Here is a 26,097-nt window from a genome sequence, read left to right on the forward strand (position 1 = left end):
GATTCCCGGCTCGTTCGCGCCGGACGGCTCGTTCGGCCCAAAAAGAACTTTTGGCCAGCTTGGGGGGGTCAGGAGGCCCCCCCAAGCTGGCCAAAAGTTCTTTTTGGGCCAAACAAGCCGTCCGGCGCGAACTTGCCGGGAATCACGTGACGCCGCGTCACTCGACGTGCCACCGACGTCACATGCTTCTCGCCAAGGATTGCAGAAATGACGTCCTCACTCCTCGCTCGATCACCAGGGAGTTGTGGTAAGTCTGGGGGGGGGATTAAGGAGGGTGAGGGGGTTTAATTTTTTTTTTTGCACATATGTACATATACCCAACTCATTGGATTTTTTTTATGTCCATATTGGCCGCAAGTGGGACCCCCTTTCGGACATAAAAAATATGAACATAAAATTTTGCTCTGCACATCCCTAGGAAACATGCCAAAAGCAAAACTGATTTTAATTTTCCTTTAGGGCTCAATTTACTAAGCCCTTTTCCCTATTCTGTATCTATGAGAATCATGCATAGTAAATAGGGCCCTTAATTACAATTCCTAAGGAACAATGTATGTGGGACACTGAGAGGACAGCCTAAGGAACAGTAATCAGGCATCACATATCCTGAAAAGACAGAGCCAGTATGCATTTTTTTGAGCATGTCTAACAAGGCTTGAGTTACAAAGACTTTTTTTTACATAGACATAGGGAGATAGCTATTTATTTATTTTATTTATTTAAAGGCTTTTCTATGCCGACATTCGTAAGGCACATCATGCCGGCTTACATTGAACTGATAAAAGGAAACTGATAAAAAGAACAAAAAAACCAAATCGTAGTCAAAAACATAACAAGGAGCCTAAACAGCTAAGTAACGTACAGGGTCATTCATCAAAATGCATTATGGCATTAATGCATGCGATAATACATTAATTCATGCAATAATAATGGTAGCGCATGGCGCAAATGCAAATTTTTGGAAGGGGTGGGATCACGGAGGAGTTAGGGTAGGGTAGGATTTATGAAAATTAGGAGCAATATGATAGCATAACACATGCTATTGCATGGTTTTAATGCCGTAAATAACTACACCTTTTTCCTGGCATTAAGTAGTGTGATATGCCCAAAATGGCTGCAACACAATTTGTGATCAATTTTTAGAACTCTTTTTTGGCCATTTCTGGGCTTGGAAGGGAGAAGGGGAGTGGAGTGTAGTAGAGAGAGAGAGCCTCTGGGGAGGCCCTCACAGTGTACAACTATCAAATTTTCACTGATGTGTACTGTGCTGTGTTCAGGGCTGTGCTGTTCGTACCTGTAAAACTGCCTCCCAAACCATAGACCACCACCAAAACCTCACCTCGAGTTACTACCTGAATGTAAACTGGTGTGATATCTTGATTGAGATCGAATGTCGGTATATAAAAATAATAAATAAAAATAAATAAATAAAAAATGGAAGACTTCACGATGAATATGTTAACAACCAATCAAAAAACTTTTTTCATGACCAATCACATCTTACTTATGCACTGCATCATATATTGTTAATCCAATCAGTGGCCTCATGTAAACTATTTGGAGCTATAGTATTCAACCTAAAAATCCTTGCAGCGTTTTCTGCTGTTATGGTGCAATTATTTGAGGAACTGTGTTAGGTTATTTGAGCTGTTGTGTTTATTGTTTGATTAGCGGTTTACAGCTTACATTTTTGTGCTTGTGCATATAGTTGATTCACCTTTTTTATCATAGGCATTATTCATGCAAAATGTATTGGGAAATGATTCATCTAGGTCTCAGATTGGTATACTGACCATTTAGTCCTACCTTCTAATTCTTGGTTTTTAACTTTATCAATCCACAACAGAACATTGCCTCTTATCCCATGACTGATTCCCTGAGGAAATGCCTTCTGTAAATCTAAATATATTATATCTACTGGCTCATTTAAAACTACACGTTTATTTACACTTTCAACAAATCTAAAACATTGGTAAGGCAAGACTTCCCTATGCTAAAACCATATTGACTCTTGTCTACTATATGGCCAGAGATTTTGTTTTTAACAATGGCTTCTACCATTCTGCCTAGCACCTGCATCAGGTTCACCAGTCTATAGTTTTCTGGATCGCCAGTTTTCAGGTATCATAGCTGTTTTAAATGATAGGTTACAGATTACTAGCAACAGGTTTGTAATTTCATGTTTTAGTACAAAAAACTAAAATTGGAAATTGGAGTACATAAAAGTTGTGTTTTGTATATTTCATTTGTTAGATTAAGGCATATATACAGTAGATTAAAAACGTTTCCCAAAAATAGATCTTACTTTTTTCATGTGCATAAAAGGATATCATATTTCTCAAGCTTTTTGCATAAAGTAGTAGTCATAAATGGTTAAAATAAACTGCTGGCTTATTTTATATGTTTGCTTTTCTCTCTTTTTCTAAAATTGCTTTCATTAGAAAACTGTGTCAGGTTGTCTTGACCGAAAGATTTTATCGTCTTTCCTTGAAGAGTTTCAGTGTGTTTTAGTTATGATGTTGTGCACATTGGAAAAAAGACTGATGCCTATGAGGTTAGGTTTTCTTGCTAGAGTCAGCATGACTCCAGTGATATATGGGCTTTCTATTTTAAATGTGAAAATTACTAAAAAAAAAATAATAATAATAAAATAGATCTGCACATCTTCAAGAGTCCTGACAAAAAAAAAAAATGAACTTAGGGAGTGTAATTTTCAAAGGGCCTTCTGAGAGTGGTATTTTACTTGATAAAATGGTGCTTTAAATAATTTTGCACCCAATAAGGGCATGCGTGGTTCAACTAGAACCTGCCTGGCCCTTCCGGCAGAAGCAACCGCGGCACAGGACTGAGGTGGGCGGGCAGCAGCATGAGGAAGAGGAGGAAAGCAAGTGCACTTACTGCATCCTTCACTCCGCAGCTCTGGGCCTGACTGAACCCCACAGGACTCTGCGTGGCTGCACAGTTCAAAGCAGAAAAGGAGCAGGAGGATGCAGCTTGAGGCCTCACTACTCTCCTCCTCTTGCTGCTGATCAGTGTGGGAGGAAGAAGGAGGATTCTCCGAGAGAGAGGGATGGGTGGGGGAAGGGAAAGAGAGACAGAGAAGTGGGGGGCCCAAGGGAAGAGAGAGACACCAATGGGGGCAGGGGGCAGAGAGGGGAAGGGTGGAGAAGGGGTGAAGCTTGATTGGCTTCTTCTCCCCCCGGCTACAAAGGAATTCCACGGCCCTTCACATATACATTGTGGGGTCAATTTTAAAAGCAGCACACGAGTCCAGGTGCATGCGGTTCCCGGCTCGCACATGTTATAAAATTCGATGGCTGCGCACACATGCGCACTGGATTTTAAAATCCACGCATGCACGTGCGGGTGGTGTGCGCATGTGTGGGCGGTGTGCGCAGGGGAAAGTATTTTCGCAAAACACGCGCGGCGACACAATCGGGGCCTCCCCCAGTTCACTCTGTCTGCTCCAATTAAGGAGCGTACTGGGAGGGAACTAACCTTCCTCCCTCTTACCCTCTCCTCCCCACCTCCTAAACCTAACCTAACTATCCCCAATCTTTTTTATTTTAGTACTACTCCTCTGGAGCAGAAGTAATCTCCGTGCGCTGGCCGGCTGCCTGTGCGCGCTTCTCTGGCACAGCATCGCATGGTGCTGTCCTGGCCCACCCCTCCCTGCCCAGACCCTGCCCCTTTGGCTAAGCCCAGCACTTCGTCGTGAACCGGGGTTTATGCGCGTGGGCGGGCCTGTTGTAAAATGTGTGCGGCGCGTGCAAGGCTTGGCTACGCGCGCAGCCAATTTTAAATTTACTTGTGCATTCATGTACTCTTATGTGCATAGGGGAGAGGCCTTCCAGGGACAGAGTCTGGGTGAGGCTTACTTTTTCATTTTCCAAAGTTTGTATGGAAATTCAGCAAAATGATATCTCGCTTTGACAATTTAGTGTCTCAAGACGTCAACTGTTGTTAATTAACAGCTTGCTAAATGCAGAGTAATCGTATGTGAATTTCCACTGTCTTCTTAGCGTGTTGGAAACCTTTTCAAGTCCCTTTGCTGGAACTGTATTTGGAGCAGACTTCAGTGCCTCTTTGCAGGGCAGACAACAGTTGGAAGTCTTGAGACACTGAATTGACAAAGCGACATACAAAGAATCAACAATAAGAGATCGAGTCCTCTTCACTAAATACAGTCCATGGTATCAACGCAAGAATAGTTATGAACAATATTTTCCCCTGAGAAAGCCTGGACGGCGAAGCAGAGGCCTTTGTAAGGACAGAGAGAATACAGGATAGGATATAACAAAATTAGAACACAGACTACAGAAACATCATTGGAGTAACAGTCCTGTGAAACAATTACGTCTCCTTTCTTGTGGACTGAGATTCAACTGCACTCCCCTTTTAATGAAGGTATCTTCCATGTGACTCATTTGCAATTCACAATATATCTTTCTTGAAGTCCAGCTCTATTGAACGCGTGTCGTTGTTTCAATTCAAGCGCTCTGTATATATTTTGACATTGTTTTTCGTTATCTATACATGTTATAAACACAAAACAATACAGAGTTTACAAGCGGTGTGAATGAGGAATGATTGACTAGGGCAATTGATAAATATGTGTGTGTACTATTGTGCCAATTTTATTTTTTGAAATATTTTTTGATATTCTTTACCATTATGTAATAAAACTTGCAACATTAATCATTTTTCAAATCATTTAAAACCTTAGGGGTAGACTTTCAAAAGTACGTGCGGGCGTACATGTGCGGGCTTACACTACCCGGCGCACACATATGGACGCCCGATTCTATAACATGTGCATGCAGGCACGCGCATGTTATAAAATCGGGGGTTGGGCGCGCGCAAGGGGGGTGCACACTAGTGCATCTTGCATGCGCCGACACCCACAGCCTTCCCCTGTTCCCACCCCCTTGCCCTATTCTAACCCTCCCCGACCTCTAACTTACCTTTTGCACCTGCCGGCAGCCTGCCAGCACCTGATCCTCCGACAAAGCGGAAAATGGCTACTGTGCCAGAGGTCTCTGGCCCTGCCCCCAGACTACCTCTTTTTTTGAAGCCCCGGGGTTTTACGTGCATCGCCGGGCCTTTATAAAATAGGCCTTGCATGCGCATAACCCGATTTACGTGCGTAGAGCTTTTAAAATCCAGACTTTAGTGGCGTTACCCGATTTCAGGGTTCTCTGATGGATATACCATTTTAGGTGCCCACATACCATTTTTATTTCATTTAAAGCCTAGATCCAATATACTAAATATATATATGGCCGGCGCCATCTTGTGCTCCTACCATGTGACAGGGGCCGACCAATGGCACCAGTAGCCCCTATGACATAAGGGCAAAGGCTATCGGCGCCATTTTGAATACCGGCAGCCGATAGCCCGAGTGCAGGAGATCACTCCAGAACCCCTGCTGGACCACCAGGGACTTTTGGCAAGTCTTGGGGGGGGGGGGGGTCAGGAGGGTGAGGGGTTATAGTTAACTAAATTTAAAGGGTTGGGATGGGTTTTTTTGTGTGAAACAAATACATAGAAACATAGAAACATAGAAATGACGGCAGAAGAAGACCAAATGGCCCATCCAGTCTGCCCAGCAAGCTTCACACATTTTTTCTCTCATACTTATCTGTTTCTCTTAGCTCTTGGTTCTATTTCCCTTCCACCCCCACCTTTAATGTAGAGAGCAGTGAGGGAGCTGCATCCAAGTGAAATATCTAGCTTGATTAGTTAGGGGTAGTAGCTGCCGCAATAAGCAAGCTACACCCATGCTTATTTGTTTTACCCAGACTATGTTATACAGCCCTTATCGGTTGTTTTTCTTCTCCCCTGCCAATAAGCAAGCTTCTCCCCTGCCAATAAGCAAGCTACACCCATGCTTATTTGTTTTACCCAGACTATGTTATACAGCCCTTATTGGTTGTTTTTCTTCACCCCTGCCGTTGAAGCAGGGAGCTATGCTGGATATGCGTGAAGTATTTCTGAAGGTAAACAAGATAGGTAGAGAGTGCAACAAGCTAGATAGAGAGTGCATTTACAAATCATCTCCTCTTGTACCTTTCATCAACTCACATAGCAGAAATTCTTCAGTAATGTCAACTTTGCTGTATATACCTCCTATGTATGTAAAACTGCCCTCCCCCCCAAAAAAAACCTCACTCCGAGTTAAGTGTCCCTCTCTTACAGTGGTATAAATAGTAGTGTGACATGGTCTTCTCTCTCTCTCTCTCTCTCAAGAAGTTTTTCCAGTAACACACAGCTACCGTGGGCACAATGTATAGAAAAAAGGTATAGTTATCTGAAATGGTAAATGACCCAGCTGGCTTTTAAATATTGACCCCCACAGTAGTTAATATTTGAGGTAGATCTATAGATAATAGACTACATCATATACAATATTTATAACATTTGCAGATGTTACTATGTTAGGAGGAGGGCAAGAACACTGGAGGACAAGATTTAAATTTTAAATGATCTTTACGTATTGGAGAAATGGTCAGTAATAATTTAAATGAATAATCAGGGTGAATGCAAGAACCTAACAATTTGGATTGGTAAAATAAATGCATAAATATAAAGAGTAATTTTCAAAGCCATTTCCATGATAGACTTTTGTAAAATTGCCTGCCTGATGTGCAGTAAGTTTACAGGCATGCTCACTCTGCATAGGGAAATTTGGGGCGTTATTAATTATTTGGGAATACATGATGGGTTAGTGGGTATTAAGGTCATTTTAAATGAATTAATCTTTGAATGACTGGGGAAACAGCTCTGTTCTGCCTTGGTGACAGAGGGGTAAATTTGAGCTATGTCTCTAGCTTTATTGTATTGTTTATGCATTTGTACATTTGATTATATTATTTTATGATGCATATTTTTATTTATTTTTTTAATGTGTTATTTGTAGGGGTTAAGAAACATGTGGCAAAGGTAAGCTGTTTAATTTAGTGTATTTGGATTTTCAAAAGGCCTTTGACCAAGTCCTCTATAAAAGACTCCTGAGAAATTAAAAAGTCATGGGATAGGAGGCAATGTCCTATTGTGGATTGTAAACTGGTTAAAAGATAGGAAACAGAGAGTAGGACTAAACGGTCAGTTTTCTCAGTGGAGAAAGATAAAAAGTGGAGTGCCTCACGAATCTGTACTGGGACTGGTGCTTTTTAAATATTTATAAATGATCTGGAAAGGGGAACACATTTTCAGAAATGTTAAATCACAAGCAGATTGTGATAAATTGCAGGAGGGCCTTGCGAGACTGGAAGACTGGGCATCCAAATGACAAATGTAATGAGGATAAGTGTAAAGTGATACAGATAGAGAAAAGTAACCCACACTATAGTTACACGATGTTAGTTTCCATATTAGGAGTTTCTACCCAGGAAAAAGATCTGGACATCATAGTGGACAATACTTTTAAATCCTCATCCCAGTGTGTTGTAGCTGTCAAAAAAGCAAACAGAATGTTAGGAATTATTAGGAAAGGAATGGAGAATAAAATGGAGGATGTCAGAATACCTCTGTATCGCAACTCGGTGAGACTAACCTAGAATCCTTTGTGCAATTGTGTTTGCTGCATCTCAGAAAGGATATAGTTGCACTGGAAAAGGTACAGAGAAGGGCAAACAAAATGATAAAGGGAATGGAATGGCTCCCTTATGAAAAAAGGTTAAGGAGTTTAGGTCTGTTCAGCTTGGAGAGAGATGACTGAAAGGAGATATGATAAAGATAAATATGAATTGGTTATTTACTTATTCAGAAAATACAAGGACTAGGGGGCATGCCATGAAGTTAACAAGTAGCTAAAATAAATAGGAAAAAAATCCTTTTTCACACAATTAAGCTCTGGAATTCATTGCCAGGGGATGTGGTTCAGGCATTTAGTGTAGCTGGGTTTATAAAAAGGTTTGGGCAAGTTACTGGAGGAGAAGTATATAAACTGTTATTAATCAAGTTGACTTGGTTATTAGTGAGCATCAGCAGCATGGGATCTGCTTACTATGAGGTATTTTCCAGGTACTTGTGCCCTGGATGGGCCACTGTTGGAAACAGGATACTGGGCTTGATGGACCCATGGTCTGACCCAGTATGGCATGTTCTTATGATGTATTTATTGTATTATTTCATGTTTTGTGACTGTCTTGGGCTGGATTATATCAAATGAAAGTAATGGACAAATATAATGTAGCAAGTTTACCTGCATTGAGCAGAGGTGTTCCTTGGGTTGGGATTGGGAAGGGGTTCGTATTTATTTGCATACTTTTGAACTATCCCGGAAATCTAGGCACATACATCGGCAGGTGTGCGTGCATGTGGATACTTTTGGTGGGATAAATTTTAAAGGAAAGTACTTGTCAGTCCCCTCCCCTGCTAAACTTTAACCTTTAGGGAGGAGGGGAGGGAGACCACTGTGGAGTTGTCATCCTTACCTCTGCCGCCAATGAACTTCTACACTTAGTTGGGAGGACAAGAGGATTACAAGTGAGGGGTTGTTATGGACTCCCCTGCCTAATTTTTACCTTTGGTGGAAGGGAATGAAACCCTGGCTTGCCAACTCTGCAGTGCCTAGAGGCGGTTAGCACTGAAAATCAGGGCTGGTCACCTAATATTCCCCAGCCTTACTCCTGCAAGAGTTAGCTTCCTAGTGAAATGCATGAGAACTAAATTTAGCTGCTTAGCCAGATCAATTTTCAAAGGCATTGATCCAACTAGCTAATCCTTACTTCACCTAGATCCCTTTGAAAGCTGACTCTTAAGACTGCAAGCAGTTTAGGGCATGGTTTTATTGTGCAGTAGGGGTGTACATTCATTTTCAAAAAAAGATGAAAAATGACAAAGAAGCTCGCCTTTCATTTCAATTCACTTGAACAGAAACTGAAAACACCCACTGCGCAAGCTCATGGTTATTTTTTTTTATTGATTTTCACTTTAGAAAGTCAGCAACACTGCCCCTCCCCCCCACACACATACACACACCTGCACCCACTGTAAGAGCTGTCATATTGCCTCTCCTTCCAGCCTCCCCTAAGCCACCCCCCCCAGGTCTTCCCCTAATCTCCCACCCACCCAGTGACATAATTTACCTCATCCATGGGGTTGTAGGCTCTTAGCAAGCAAAAACGAAGCAGAAGCGACCCCCATATTTAAATAAATACTGCTGAGTAATGGAAGTTAGACTGCTGATCATATAATGCTATTCGGTTTTTTATATATTTTTTTGTTTTGTTGGTTTGGTGTCTGTTTACTTGTAGTATTGGATTTTAATAATTGGGTGTCCAATGTTGGTCAGAAAAGTAGTAAGGATGTATTTTAAATAAATAAATGAATTCACTCCTGCCCTGCTTGGGTCCCTATTGAAAAATACCGTCAGTAGGACCCAAGACTGGCAGTGACATGCAGGCCCAAGATTTTTGGTTTGGTTTGTCTTTTATTATTTCGCAAGGGCAGAGTCATTTTTTCAGTTTGTTTAATTTTTTTTTTTTTCCAGTTTGCTTCATTTGCCATAAGTAAAAAAAAAAAATAAATAAAATTTGTAACCACCATCCCCAAACAAACCAAAAAAAAAATCTCTGATTTCCCCCACCCCCTACTTCCATACAATCCTTGAAGCCTGTGTTAGGCCCAACCATAGTCCAACTAGCCTCTTCTGACAAAATCCATGCAGGTCCCATAGTGCTTAGCCAGGCCCAAGCAAAGCATCCTTGGGCACCCTATCCCATCTCCTAGAAAATCGCTAGGGACCTCCATAGGGCAGAAACGATGCTCCCTCATGCCTGTCCTATCTCCTTACATTTTGATGTCACTTTGGGTACCTCTCTCAGGTATGGCTGGCACCACCTTGTACACGATAGAAGCAAAAACATACTATCAGCCGGCCAGCACCACTTTGGAAAATGGCTGTGCTGAACCCAGAGCCCAGAGGAAGCTCCGGGACTCCACTAGACTACCAGTGCAACGTTGGTAAGGTCTAAGGGGGTCAGAAGGGTGGGCTAGGGTAAGGGATGGGGGGGGGGGTATCAGGGCCTGGGGTATATTTTGAAAAAAGGGAGGGGTTTGGGGGTTCAGAGAGTGGCCTGTGCCACACCTGTACAATGCAAACATTTTTACCTTTTGGACTTTGGCCCCTTCAGGTAGGTGGGGGACAGATGGTCTCAGCAGACCCCTGGGGCTTTTGCAACAATTTGAGGGGTTTCACTTTAGGCTGAGTGGCCCATTCAAAGCATGGTCCCTGAGTGCATTGGGATGCAAATTAGTTTAGTGATGTTGCTGGGGAGTTATAGCTAACTTTGAATCAAATAGCATGGCTTGTGATTTTTCAGCAAGCTGCATTATTTGATGTGCTTGTTTTAGGTTGGTAATGAGCTCATTAGCATGGATTTGCATGATAAGCATCTCATTACCATACTCAGATTGTCAAGGGAATAATGTGCAATATTTGAAATATTGAGTGTTGTTGTAGCATTAGGCCATTTACAGCTCAATAAATGTCTAATGTGACTTGGTAGCTGCCCTCATAGGTTTGTTTTCTATGTATTTTTTTTTCTCAGGCTAATATGGATTACAAGCTTTGTATTTATTTTTGATTATGGAAATCTAATAGTATTATAGTAGATGATGGCTGAGAGAGACTAATTACCCATCCAGTTTTCTATTTATTCTGCTCTATACTACCTAGTTTTATACATACCAGTTTCTAGCCATAGAAGATTGATTGCTTGTAGGATATCGTCCTCGTTTAAGTGTCTCTTACTTTCATTAGCCTTTCTTGGTTATGTGTTCCCTCTCTCCATATCCCCTAACCGTGACATAATACATACCTGAAAAGAGACAGCAGAGGGAAACTTCTGAGCTTCTACCAAATGCGGATATCGCTCAGATTAAAGCATAAAGTCAAATATATTCGTCCACATTTTGAGAAAAAAAGAAAGAATTCTATAATTTTATGCATGAGAAAAAAAAAGTGCATTAATCAGAAGACAAATTATGACCTCAAGGGACTTTAACTTACCAGGCACAAACACCTGCAAGCTATTTAAAATGGAAAATACTTCTAGGAACTCCTACACACTCCACAATCACTCACAGACTTTTGACCTAGAAAAGTATGAAATGACAACTAAAAGTTGTTCATCAATTTCTGCTTCCTATTCCAGTCTAGCTTTTCACAAACATTCTGCCAAGATGATGAGCTTTATCTCCAGCTCCCTAATCCCAGTAACTAATTCTACAAGGAATAACCTTGTTGTCATTCCCTCAGTATATGAGTACTCCACTTGCAGAAACATAGATATGGAAGAAGATGTCTTCCATTCATTCCAGAAGTATCTTGTCCAGTATGGCTTCAATGGGTAGAAGCTCTGTATGCCATGTACCTGATCGCTGAGAAGCAGCCAGATTTGTGGATCCACCCCTGTTTTATCTTGGAGTATCCTGGGCAGTATTGATGGCATCGGTCAATAACTGGGTTTTCAGGATGACTTGGCATCGAAAGCATCTCAACGTATGTGCCAGGACATTCTCTAAATAACTCTTGGAAGCCTAACTTCCATTCTCTGGAGGTGAAGGGTCTTGGCCCTGGAAGTGTCATCAGATGACTTCCTGTTTTATGATGAGCACATGAGAATCACAAATAAGCCTCATGAGCTGCACGTTCTTGTGACCAGCTCTGCAGAAGTGGGAAAAAAAAGATTATTCAATATACACTCTCTCTCATACACAAACAACCTTACATAGACCCGACATGTATTAGTTCAATGACTCCCTATTCTTCCACAAATCCAACAGACCTACAAGATCCCAACATGCCACCACCCTACACATACCTCCCCATAAATCTACCCTCCTCAATATCACTAAAGAACGCACCCTATCCATAGCAGGTCCCTCTGCTTGGAACGCTATGCCAGCTGACATTCGGCAGGAACTATGCCCCAAAAAATTTAAACAAAAACTTAAAACATGGTTATTCAGACAAGTCTTCACTTGATCTTTCCCCTCGCCTTTTGCCTTGTACATCTATTTTTCAGCTCGTTATTTTAACCTGTGCTATGCCTATTGTACCAAATTAATATAAATATGTACAAATTTCATATTCCCCCCTCCCATCCCCCTGCCCCAAACTCCTCCTGTGTTTTTGTTTTATATCTAAAATATTGTTATCTTCTGTTCACAATATACTCCTTGCTCTTCCCAGTTTCCTTTGTTCCCTCTTTATTGTAAAGCGCTGTTGCTACGTTCGATGTTACCTGGAAACCGATATGATGTTGTCCTACGAATGTCGGTATACAAAACCCACAAATGAATAAATAAAATAAATATTGTTGTAAAGCCAATGCCAGAAAAAACAATCTTGCTGTGTTTGTCTTCATTTAAAGATATCAGCTTAAGTACTCATGTTCAATACACAAGTTGCATAATGCTTACGTTTACATTTTATTTCCTTTCATGCTTCTTAGTCAATTGCTTCATACAGGATTAAAAAATATATGGTTCATTAAGATAATTGTGATCAATGTGCCTGTTCTGTGTGTTGATATCTATGCTAAATCTGCTGAAATTAGTCTTTAAGAATACTGAATTGTTTTCTGTAGAAGAAACCATTGGATTTTTAGCAGTTTTCAACAATTTTCTATCTCTTTATTCAACCAAAAATATATAACTGGTACTTTTCCAATATGAAAATGTTAGAAGGGAAAGATTCCCTGACAGGGAAGAACCCGCAGTAGTAGGCAACTTCTGCACCAGATGCTGTCTCTGCAAAATCACAGAAAATTAAGTGCTTTGTACAGAAGATTATATTACATATATATTATGTTTATTTTCTTCCCAGCAAGTGAAAACATAGTCATCAATCAGCTGTTTCAGTCTAAACTGACCCAGACAGGATCCCTTGTCCCACCATTTCCTCCTTATAAGCTCAGAGGGCCCAAAGCAGCTTTGCTTATCAAGAAAACATCAACAGCATCCACAAGAGGAGAAAAAAGGAAATACCTGGAGATCAGCAAGGTAAGGACTTGGGGAATAACATGTTTGTTATGAGGATCAAAGAAAAGGCCTTAACCTTATGAAAAAAATTTAATTAATTAATTTAAAAAAATTAAAAAAATGTATGTATATATGTGTGTATGTATGTATATATATATATATATATATATATATATATATGTGTGTGTGTGTGTGAATATGAAATAGTGCCCTAGATAATTCTGGAAGACTAAAGTAATTATTTTAACTTTGTAAAACATAAATTGCATCTGTAAAGTAGTTGAAATATCTATAAAATGTGATTGATGAACAAGAAAAATTGAACATTGAAACCAGTGATTTTTCCAGGTCACCACAGAGGGACTCCTTTCTAAGTAGTACAAATATTATTTAACATTCTATGTACGTTTCATCTGTTTGGATGTTGCTGATATAATTTAAGAGCCAATATATAAGAAGCATAAATACTTCCTCATGTTTTTGGCCTTAATAGCCATAGAGAATTTTAGTGCACAGGTAATATATGTTATGATGCTACATAATAGAAGGACTAGGGGGCATTCCATGAAGTTAGCAAGTAGCACATTTAAGACTAATCGGAGAAAATTATTTTTCACTCAACGCACAATTAAGCTCTGGAATTTGTTGCCAGAGGATGTGGTTAGTGCAGTTAGTGTAGCTGGGTTCAAAAAGGTTTTGGATAAGTTCTTGGAGAAATCCATTAACTTCTATTAATCAAGTTTACCTAGGGAATAGCCACTGCTATTAATTGCATCGGTAGCATGGGATCTGCTTGGTGATTGGGTAATTGCCAGGTTCTTGTGGCCTGGTTTGGCCTCTGTTGGAAACAGGATGCTGGGCTTGATGGACCCTTGGTCTGACCCAGCATGACAATTTCTTATGTTTTTATGTACATAGAAATAGTATCTTTTTATGCTTTCCAACATGGAGAATGTTAGAATTATATAAAAGAGATCAATGTTCATCTTTCTGTCCATCTATCCGTCTATCAATCTGTAGGCATAATAACTCTCTTAAAAAAAAAAAAAAAGGGATTGATATATTCACCCATTTTGGCATGCAAGCAAAAAATGTGCATATCTCGGATGAGTTTGAGCACCGAAATGTCGGATCAGTATTTTCAGACAACTGAGCCTCCAAAATAATCCAAAAGCCAGCCTCATCCTTCCAGCAGTTTGACCCATAATAACTCAGGCAGACAGAGAAAAGGAACATTTTCTAAAGCAGTTGGTATCAGATGACACCAAAAGGAACCTGCAAAGCTACCTGCCTCCAAAAGTTACAGCTTCACAAATCCCTTACCTCACACCTCTAACTCCATCACCACTATGTCCTCTTCCCACAAACACTTCTTCATCCCTTCCTCGCAAATGCACACATGGCCATACCTCTTCCCAGATGTACATACAAAACCCTTACACTCTAATCATCTGCCAGCCTCACCTCTCTATACACTACACTTACACACACATCCTACAAACCTCCACTCAGCCCTATTCTATTCACTCGCACAACCATGCAAATTCCCACATATTTATCATACATATACACAAACATGCAACCCACAAACTCCTATACTCTCACAAATCATCAGATATGCACACCTACCTACCACGCATACACACACACCCCTCACATACACTTTTCCAAAGAAACACACCTACCCCACCTACATTCCCCACAAAAAGCGACACCCCCACTTCCCCAAAACAGACCCCCCCCCCCACCACAAACTTCCAAGCACACCTATACCCACACATGTCCTCCATACGTACCCACCACAACTTCCCTTGCATCCCAAAACACACTGCCTCTCATTCACACATCCTATACACACACCACACCAATTCCTTAATCGCTACATACGCCACAGCAAACGCACAATTCCCTACCCATACAAACTCACAACCCATACTCCTGCATTCATGTGCACCACTTCCTCACTTCTTCATTCAGGCTCCCCAAGTGGAGAGAAGTAGTTATAGTGAGGAGGGGAAAATCATAACCCCAAACAGCAACCTCTTCATTTTTACCAGCGTTCTTTAAGATGGAATTCTGGTTGCAAATGTCTGCACTTTTGAACAGAGAACAAATCCAATATGTCTCCTGTGTGCTTGCTGTTTCTGAGCATGCATTGATCAGGGCACTCGACAACAGTAACTCAGCACAGGAAAGGAATTGCAACAGAGGAGTTTCTACTGAGACAATCGGTTAAGAAAAGTAATCTTCAGATAAATATGCACAGATTGACATAACCGTTTTTAGAAAACGTAGCGGTATAATTTAAAAGCCTGGTGCACAGCAAAATTGGGAGACGTGCACAAATCAGGCTCGCATACGCCCACTGAATTTTAAAAGCCACACCCAGATGTGGGCGAATATCCCGCCTTGTGCACATATCAGTCGAATTCAGAAAGGGCATGATCTGGGCATTTCAGGGCGTGGCCAGAGATGTGCATATTAATACTTATGCGCCCGGGTCCTCTGCTGCATAACTTTACTTCTGCTATGGAGGAGGTATAACTGTAAAAAAACAAAAAACAACCCAGCCATTTCGGAGGGGTTTAAAGGGTTTATGGTAACTGTGAGGAGTACAGGCTATTAACCACGTCAGTTAGGAGGACTATCTCAACACTGGGCATATTGGTGAAACTGGTCATGGCGTGGACATGTGGTACTTTTAAAATGCCCTGACGTACACGGTAGAAATGGGGATTTATGCAGCTGGGCACCCACCCACTTAAAATTCGGTGCATGTGCTCAGGCTGTTTTATAACATGAACGCCTATGTGCGTAATCACCGCATCCCTGAGCGCACGCCAACACACGTGCTGAAGTGCACCTGCCCACTGTTTTAAAATGTACCGTCTCAACGTAGAACACTGCTAGCATTGGATTGTTTAAACTTGCAGTCATATAAAGCTGCTAAGCTCAGTTCCTTGGTTCTGTAGGTGAATACCTGTTCAATTTGTTTGTGTGTGTGTTTTGCAAATGCAGTCCTACTGTCTCCACATGGAATTGCTTCTTTCAGGGCTGAAACTTCAAACAGAAGGCGGAATAGAGAGTCGATCAGTCTTACAGCTGCCTTGCATCTTGGATTCCTTTTTTTTTCAAACAAATAACATTAGGATCCCTTCACAGGATTTATTCAGAGCTCGGTTAGCTCGGCAAATGGCTTCCACTGCCATTCTTTGCTTCTCTGCTGTAGCAAATAACTCCTGCTCAATGTTGAATTAGGGTCGGGAGTGGCTTCCATATTAGGAGCAGTGGCATCAATGGAAAGGCACTAAAGCGGTGATGGGGGCACTGTGTAAATCTCAGTGCTGTCGTGGTCTTGCCCCTAAAATGTGTGGCTGTGATGAAATGCATTTCCTGTGGTAGGTGGGTGCAGAAATATACTGTTAATGTTCCCATAGCACATCTCCCAGTTGCAGATTACCACTGGTGGCATGAGTGCGCCAGTGGTGAGGGTTGGGCTTGAGGTCATGTCTTAGTGGCCACACATCCAGCATGCTCCTTCATACCCATCTCACACTTTGCACACACACTCCCCACACTTCTTCCCCTCCACACATTCCCAAAAAAATAGAGCCTCTCATCTTTCATATATATACATCAACCCCAAGCTCCCTATACACTTCCACTTATCTGCCCCATACACTCTTACATATCACTACCCACCTTTCACTCCTTCCCCCACCCACACATACTCACATAACCCCCTCCCTACATATTTATCACACACAGAACAACACACCTCACATATCATTTATTTATTTTAATAATTTATTATCTGCCTAAAACAGAACCTTTGTGCTAAGCAGAGCACAATAAAACTAAAATCATATATCTTGTTACAATACTATAATATAATCATACATTAAAATGTAGAGCATAAAAATAAACCACATATAAATCTCTTTAAAACGAACCGCACATACTCCTATGTCCCTCACTCATCATACACACACACATGCAACTGAACCTCCACAAATGTCCAATAGGTGTCCCCTGCACAAGGATACCAACTCCCTATAGACCCCAGGTACTAGCCACACATATAGCAACTTCCCATAGTCCCTCAGTCGCCTGCCACTACACATACATACCTCTACATACCTTCACCTTCCTACCTCATTCCTTACCACACACCCACATACATTTCTATACAGATATAAAGCCTCAACTCACACTATCACCCACCATATACACATATTGTACTTACATATATCCACACACAGCCCACCTACATCCTACACAAATACCCACATCTCCCATATATCCCAAACAGACCATCATTACAAACCCCCATATATACATATATACATATATATATATATATATATATACATATATACATTCCTACTCCTCACATCCCTATACATGCCCTATACTCAGTTACACAAAGCCACATACCTCCACGCATACACATATTAACCAATTCCGTATACACCCCTAATCACTTGCCAGCCCCAAAAACATCCACATCCCTCATACACATGCTCGCACACGCACACACACACACACATACATACACAAAAAAACCTTTACCCTCAAACATCCCTACTATTAATGAACTGAGTCCTATTCTTTGCTTTCTAGTTTATTTCCACAGATACTCATATTTTGATATTTATTTTCTTTATACAAAGTTATACATGGTTTTGTATTCTTTCAGTTATAATGTTATATTGTAAAGCGCTATGCTGAATTAATGTTTGAATGTAAACCGAGGTGATGTTACTTATGCGCCCCGGTATATAAAAAAAATCCGTAAATAAAATAAATAAATAAATCCCCACATAAACCTATTACACACCCTTCACCTTCACCAGCAACCCAGGTACCTAACCCCTGTCTGAAGTGAGATAGTATAACCTACCATATATTACCCTCATGTGTTTCAACAAATCCATCCAAGGTGTACAGGTGATTTATTTATTTTATTTATTTATTTAATGTCTTTTTTATACCGATAGCCGATTTGGGGTAGAAGAACCAGCCATTCACCTAGTCTTGTGTATGTAATCTTCACTCCTTCTCCCTTCAAGCTAATATATCTGCCCAAGTTAAACAAGTTAACTTTCCTCTCCTGTATGGCCTCCTCAATACACAATACATTCCACCACATCCTGGACCTACAGAAGAGCAAGTTACACATCCTATGCCCTATGGAAACTTTGAGAGGCGAAGGTGACTTTTCAGCCTCACCCCTCTCTGCCCACTTGGCTATCAAATACATCACACTCAACTCATGGGCTGAGGAGGAATGGCCATCATTTTTATGCTTTCATTCGCCCTTAAAACTATTTATTGCTAAGCAAATTGGACTACCTAGTAATCACATTTTAAGGCAGTGAAAGACCTAAAATCTACCCCACCAGACAATCGCCTGACTCCTTTCTTAATCTATCCAAATTCTTGTGAGATATTGCCACTACTACCCACAACCTACTGATACTAGGAGACTTCAACAATCATGCAGAGGCTCCCCTCAAAGGGCATACACCATGTTCCAACACAATATTTATTTTATTTATTTATCAGTTTGTGTATACCGTCATTCGGTAACTTCCATCATAACCGTTAACAGCAATAGAATAACATTTGGATGACCTTGGCTTTCCTCAGTTAATCAAGATTCACATTCACAAACTTCTACATTCCCTTGACCTTGAATTCCATTCCTCAAGCATTAAGCCTGACCCCCAACTCAATATTTGTGGGCCGCATCTCATGGTCACACCATAGCTTAGTATGGGCAACCATCCCAATCCCAAAACAGACACTCCATGTTCCTACTCCCAAACTTCCCACCAGGAACCTATCCTTCATCACATGCACAAAATTAAGCCAATTCATCAATATACCAACAACCCCTGCTGCCACTAGTCCAACAATGGAATAGTGAATTATCCTCAGCTATTGAGACCCAAGCCCTCTCAAACCCCATACTCATGGAATTCCCCACAGTTCCATGAAAGTCGTCTTCTCATTAAACAACAATCCAAACAACTTGAACAAGCATGTAAAAAAAACCCCAAAAACAGATGCCAACCTTTGTCTCTGCAAGCAGCACCCTATGAATTACAAAACAGCCATTTAACAAGCAAAAAAAGACTATAAATATCCAAGCTAAAGCAACCCTGAATCATCCAGATAAACTCATTGAACTGGTATGAAAATTCTCAGCCTGAACTCCTTACAACTCTTATTTTGGTTCGTGGAATGTAAGATTCATTTCATTCGTGTTTAAAAAAGAAAACAAATCCACCATTTAAAAAAAAAAAAAGGAAAAAGGAAGAAAAGAAAAACAAAGCCTCCCAGTCCCACCACTCATCTCTCCCACCCACCCCGAAAAATTCCGGAACCAGGTTCACCCCTGGCCCCCCCCCCCCCCCACTTACCCGGTCAGGTGGGGTCCATTGGTGAGGCCTAGGCCCAGGCTGAAACCACAGCTTTGCATAGACCGAGGCCGCAGGTGGTTGCTGGAGCCTCACCCTGGACCTGGGCTCTATACCAAGGCCTGACCCAGAGGCCGTGTTCTGATGCTGGAGCCTCGGTCTGGACCTAGGACTGACGTCAAGGCCCAACATGGAGGCCAGGTCCTGACACCTGGGCTTTGGCCTAGGATGGGGCCAGGGCCCAAGCCCGACACCATGGCCCAGCCCAACAATGACATAGAACAAAGTGGCACCATCCGCTGGGGTGTATGTGCTGGAGTTAATTAACTCCAATGTGACCCCAGCAGACGGCATCAGATGGCATAGAAGAGGCGAAGAAAGAAGAAACAGAAGAGGATCTCTGAGGCCTGGGTTATGGGCCTGGGCTTGACCCTGAACTGAGGGCAATGTGTCAGGATCTGGCCTCCGGGCTGTGCCCTGGCATTGGTCTGGGTCTAGGCCAGGCCCAGACATTGGGCCTGGTTCTGGACCAGACCCCATTATCAGGCCCAGCTCAGGCCCCGGCATCGGGCCAGGGATCAGGCTGAGGCTCAGGCCTCAGGACCCACCCTTCGTCGGATACCCAACAGATCAGATAAGTTTGTTTTCATTTTTCTGGGGTCTCAGCCAAGGCCCTGGAGTTGATCCCAGCCTAGGCAGAGTCCAAGATGTTACACTCAAGCCTAGGCCATGGCCCCTGCTTTGGGCCTTGGCCTGTGCCCTAGGTGAGACTCCAGCCTGAGGCCTAGGTCTAGCCTAGGCTCGATGCATTCATTTGAAACAATTGCAATGAATAAGGTTAGTTTCATTTGGGGGGGCCTTCGATTCCTTTGGGTGCCCCCGAATGAAACTAATTGCACATCCCTATTGAATATGCTTCATCAGATGTTTATCTGGCTAACTTTGCCATCCAGACTGTGTCTGAATATGCACCTTACAGAAAATAAAATATAAAAACATTGAATAATAGTAGTAATGCTAAATCTCTCAATCACCCCAAATATCTAATACATTAATAGGAGAACAGCCCTTTTGTTGAAAGTAACGGCAAAAGTTACCTGTGCAAAGCCTTTGAATATCTGCTTTATATCAGTACTTTGTAGGAAGCCTACATTATGCAAGTTAAAATGATCCAGAAAGTCCTTAGCATGTATATGCTAAAATTTGTTTCTATGAATGGAAATGAAGGACCATCAAATGAAAATAAGGGCTTGCTGTGACTTCCTTCCGGACTATTTTATAAGTGCTCACAGCGGCCAAAAAACGTAACACTGCCTCAGACCAGGTGTTAATTTGCTATTCTGTATGCTATTTATTTAAAATTCATGCTGAATGGATAACAAAATAACATCGACACTCTATGGACAACTTATATGTATTTAATAAAAACATCGTAATTAAATAAAACTGCAATAAAGCAGCTTGAAAACTGGCAGAATGTCATAAAACTACACAGGCCCTTTAAAATGCGTCCTGGAATAAATGGATCTTGAACCCCTTGAGAAGAGAGGTTTTGTAAAATCTGTAATTAAATGTAACTCGGTAGGTAAAGAGTTTAAAGGCCAGACCTTTAACTGAAAAGGCCCTTGCCTACCATTCCTGCGGATGGAAGCTGTAACGATCAGTGACCAATAGATCAAGCAATCCTTGCAGGCAAACATTCAGATAACAAATCTGAAAGATAAGATGGACTATCCCCACTGAGATCCCGAAGTACCAAACAAAAGCACTTTAAAAATGATTCTCTGCCTAACGGGTAAGCAGTGAAGCCGATACAGAATTGGGATCATATGCTCTATTGAAGGACACATCTGATAAAACCCCGAGCTACAACATTTTAGAGTAATTGTAATACTTTTAGATGGCATTCAGGAAGGCCAAGAAAAAAATGAATTACAATAATCTATGGCTGTCAAAACAAATGTCTATATTACGGTACAAAAACTACTTTATGGAATAACATACTTTAGTCGCCATAGTAACCTTAGCTTAAAAAACTCCTTCTCTTAAGATGGCCTTTAACTGTAGTTGCAGAGGCCAACAAGAGTCAAACAGCAAGCATTGTGGTTCAATAATGAAGGGCAAGTGCTGGAAATGAGACTGTAAAACTTTACCCACAGGCTCTTGAGGCTGACTATATCTTACCACACTGCAACTCCAAAAAAGACAGATAACACGCACTTTCTGAGGTAATTATTTCCTAAATCCATGTACGTTTACATCACAAATATGTCTTCGCAAATAAAAAGTTAACACGTAACCAGGTTTGCTGAAGTACTGGGAGAAGCTCGAAATTTACAATAACGGGCTTTGATAATGCTGTAAAAAGGGGCAGTCCCCAAGACATTATCTTGTATGTCATGGACTACTATCCGCGCTGTGGCTGGTCCGGTCAAAGCAGACTGCAGCTTGAACCTCAGCAATGCTTTCTGGAGACCCAGCCTCACCATCTAGTTAGTCCCAAAAGCAAGGGCCTTCCATACTCGGGACTTAGGAGCCAGGAGGCTTAAGCCAGCAGGCTCTCCGAATCCCTCCATTTATTTAATTTTAATTTAATTTTATCACATGTGAGTTCAACCAAGTGCTTCTGATGAGTTACAGTAAAAAAATAATAATAATAGAATAATAATAGTACAATGAATACAAAGTTTTAAAATATAACAGTGTATGGGTGGAGTGTCACAAGTAATATTTCCTTACGGGAGATGCAATACAAATTTCTTAGAAGGACATATTTCTCTCAAAAACTGGCCCATTTCATTCAAATTGCTCTAGCTGATTAATGTGGAATGTGGAATTGGGAATGCAGAGGGATTTATTCTATTCCTGCTCGCTAATACTGGATTTTTAAATTATGTGGGCTCGGAGACTGGGATAAAGTTACTGCTGGAACCTGGACATAACTTGTTCAGTGCTGTTACAGGATATCAACTGCCCTGACAAATAAGCTATAAGATGTGGGTTAGGAAGTTTTTATTTGCTAGCAAAAAAAGTCTGTTCCCTGTACGTACCCAGATCAGTCCAGATGGTGGGTTGAGCCTCCTATCCAGCAGATGGAGACAGAGAAAAACAGAAAGGGTTTCCTATATCAGGACAGTGCTCACCCTGCGTCCCTTCAGTATTTCTCTGTCCCCAGCAGATGCGGACAGCAGAACCTGAGGTTTCCCCTTCTCTAGATAGTATTCTATTTTGGGAAAGTTTTCCTTCCTTCTGTCTTTACAGGATCAAGCAAATCTTTCTCTATAAAGTTAAAAAAAAAAAAAGGAAAAAAAGAAAAAATTAAAGAAAGAGAAGTCTTAGCACCTTCATTCCCATATTGCTGTTCCTTGCTCTTATCTGGGCCTAAGGGGGCTTTGCCCCTTTTTATCAGCCTAGGACCTTTCCCGTGACCTGCCTGGCTAGGGGTGACAATGGTGGTCCAGTCCCTTCCCCTTTCAGACCTCTGAGAAGTGGAATATCTCGGGTCTGCTGACAGAGAAGGCTAATTCCTCTGTCTTGTTCAATTAAAAAAAAAAAAAAGAGGTCAGCCTGCAAGCGGCAGGACAGCTGACAGCTTCGGTGGAAGGAGCGGGTATCTGATTTCCTCACTGCTCTCAGCCAGGCACAGGCACGTTTGCCGTTCTCAGTCGGCAGTATTGCCCCCCCCCCCCCCTTCAATGCCTCGTTCGATGATGTGCATCGCGTGCGGGGAGCCGGCCTCCAGGTTCTCCCACGAGGGAGTCTGTTCTCGTTGTTTACCCAGCGGGGAAGGTTCCTCTGTGCTGGAGAAGTCAGCTGCTCGTCCACGATGTTGAATCTGTGCCGGATGGGGGCATGCTTGAATAAATTCTTGTTTACTCCGATCCATCTACTCGTTTTCATTGCCAACAGCCACCTTGGATCGGCTACAAGTTTGTCTGCTGAATTAGTACTGACCGAACTTAAACAACTTAAGTATATGATTCAGCTAAATATTGATGCTACACCGGCCGTCCGGACTGACCTTCATAATATGTCTGCTCAAATGGGGTCCTTTCAACTAAAGCTAGATGACTTGGAAACGCAAACATCGTTCCTCCTTGTGACTACTGCGCCACTCCCGCGCCTTACCAAAGAGGTGGAAAAGATGCAGCAAGAAATAGAGGACTTATCTAACAGGAACCGTCACAGCAATGTTAGAATATTGGGAGTGTTGGAAGGGGCTGAAGGTTCCTACATCATAGCTTTCCTTCTCGAACACGTTCCTACCTTGTAAGATGGTAGGAATGTGTTTGAGATGATTTGTAAATCACCTTCGACCATCCCTTTGAAATTGAGCGTACCCATCGTATTCCCTCAAAGCCTCCTCAGAACCCGAGATTCCCCCGACCTATTATTTTCAAGACTCTTCATTACCCCCAAGCTTTGCTGATTTTGACGGCAGCTCGGAGTAAAGCCCCACTCACTTTTCAAGGTAATCAGATTATTTTTGTTACATTCCCTTCCATTGAGAAAATTGTCCATTTAATCCTACTCTCTGTTTCCTGTCTTTTAGTTCCAGATTTGTCAAAAACCACGGCGGAACGTTGGAAGGCCTTCCTAGCTATGCATCCGCGGCTGCAGGCTATCGGGGCAAAATATGGGATTCTTTACTCTGCTCAGCTAAAAATCACTCTCAATAACCAAATGAAACTTTTCCATAATGTTAAAGACGCTGAGGAGTTTCTCATGATGCATGATGAGACTTCAGAGATGGCTACCTGAATATTCTCTCCTCCTAGAAGTCTTTGCATAAACCACTCATTTTTTAGCTTGTTTCATCATAAAGCTGGATTCAGCTATATTAGACTGTTGATTTCACTTATTGTTTAACTCTGGAATGATATTTGATATCTCATACCGTTTTATAACCTTACATATACTTAATAGGTCAGCAGCAAGGACTCTGCGATGATTTTTTTACTCCTTCTCTCAACGGTTATTTTCAGGGGGAGCCATTTCCCTATTGTTAACATCAAACACACGAACAGATCTTTTTATTTTGGACTTGAATTCTGCAGGCAATACAACCAGGCTCTGTAATGGTGACGATACAGTCATTATAATCACAGATCTCTACAGAAGTAGAAGGTTTGGAGCCATCTGCCCACCTAGAGGCTCTTTAATTTCTTTTCTCTTTGCTTGCACTGACTGGCTTCAGCATTCTGAGATCTTTTACTTCTCTCTACAGCTCTATATAATACTCACTATTAGTATGATGTCTAAATGCTGTTTTTCTGCTTTTGCTTTCTTCTTTTCTTTCATCTTTTCACTCACCTCACTTCATGACTCTTTATCTCACCTACACTTTTCAGCTAAGGATGGCAGAAAGGCACCCATGCAATTTACTCTTGAATTTATAAAATGGCGACTACTATCTCCAGTTTTACCTTAGTCTCATAATGGTTTTTCACATCCTTACTTATCTGCAAACATTAAATGCTGATTTCATTCTAATACAGAAGACCCACCTGAACCATACAGAATCAATCAAATTACAACAATGGGTGGGCCATGTCTTCTTCAGTCCACAAGTCAAGAAAAAACGGGAAACAGCGATCTTACTTCATAAGCGCTTAGGTGCACACATTTTAAATCAAGCAGCTGACCCTGAAGGCCTATGGAACATTCTTCAAATTCTTTTACAGGATGAAAAATTCACAATTCTTAATCTTTATGCACCCAATCCCGCATTTTTTCAGACGGCTTTTGCACAATTACTTTCCTTGGATTCAGTTCAATATATTGTGGGAGGTGATTTTAACCAACCTATGGACCCCATTTTGGATAAGAAATCTTCAGCCAAACCTCTCCTTTCTAAGTCTAAGACATTAAAACATCTAGTCCATACATATGGCTTATCAGATCCTTAGAGACTATTTAATCCTACTGGTATAGATTATACCTTCTTCTCTTTTCCTCATTCCTCGTAATTGAGGATAGATGTTTTTCTTATCTCCAACGACTTGATCACGAGAATTTTATTGCCCAAAATACATCTGATTCTGATTTCGGATCACGCAGCAGTTTCCATAGTATGTGGCTTTCAGACGCTAGTAAAGGTGGATCGACAATGGCACTTTAATCCTTCTCTTTTATCGAATACAGACTTTCCAGTCATATGTACCCGTAAAATCATGGTATACTTTCAATTTAATGCTTCTTCAGAGATTCCAGCTCCTATGGTATGGACAGCCTTTAAAGCCACCATCAGGGGAGAAATAATCAGTTACTCCATTCACAAGCAAAAATCCCACAGAGCTGCCTTACAAATGTTGCAACATGAAGTTGACATGCTGGAATGAGCCCACATTCAAAATCCCACGCCTCTCACCTTAAGCACATTATTAAAAGCTCGTTATTATAATCAATCACTCAGTGAACAGGTGAAGCTTAACCTATTTCAAAATAAAGCCCGCTATTATGCTGAAAATAACAAATGCAGCCACCTCCTCTCTTCTTTATTAAAGAAAAAAATGGGCAAAAAATGAATTGTGAAAATTCAGTCCTCTTCAAAGAAAATACTGACTTCAGACACGGACATCTTACAAGCTTTCTGGGACTTCTACGCATCTCTTTATCAATCGGAGGTTTCCCTGTCACCCACAAGGATTAATGATTTTTTGCTGCCTCTTTCCCATAC

General features: G+C 41.4%; 1 protein-coding gene across 1 annotated transcript in view; it reads left to right on the forward strand.

Moving 5' to 3' along the window:
• Nucleotides 1–26,097, forward strand: part of LOC115092485 (unconventional myosin-XVI-like) — a 507,378-nt gene that overhangs the window by 298,731 nt on the left and 182,550 nt on the right. Inside the window, 1 exon segment of the mRNA XM_029603325.1 lies at nt 12,839–13,014. Within this exon segment, the coding sequence (XP_029459185.1) occupies nt 12,839–13,014 (176 nt within the window).

The sequence above is a fragment of the Rhinatrema bivittatum genome, chromosome 5, assembly GCF_901001135.1.
Source record: "Rhinatrema bivittatum chromosome 5, aRhiBiv1.1, whole genome shotgun sequence".
Classification (NCBI taxonomy): Eukaryota; Metazoa; Chordata; class Amphibia; order Gymnophiona; family Rhinatrematidae; genus Rhinatrema; species Rhinatrema bivittatum.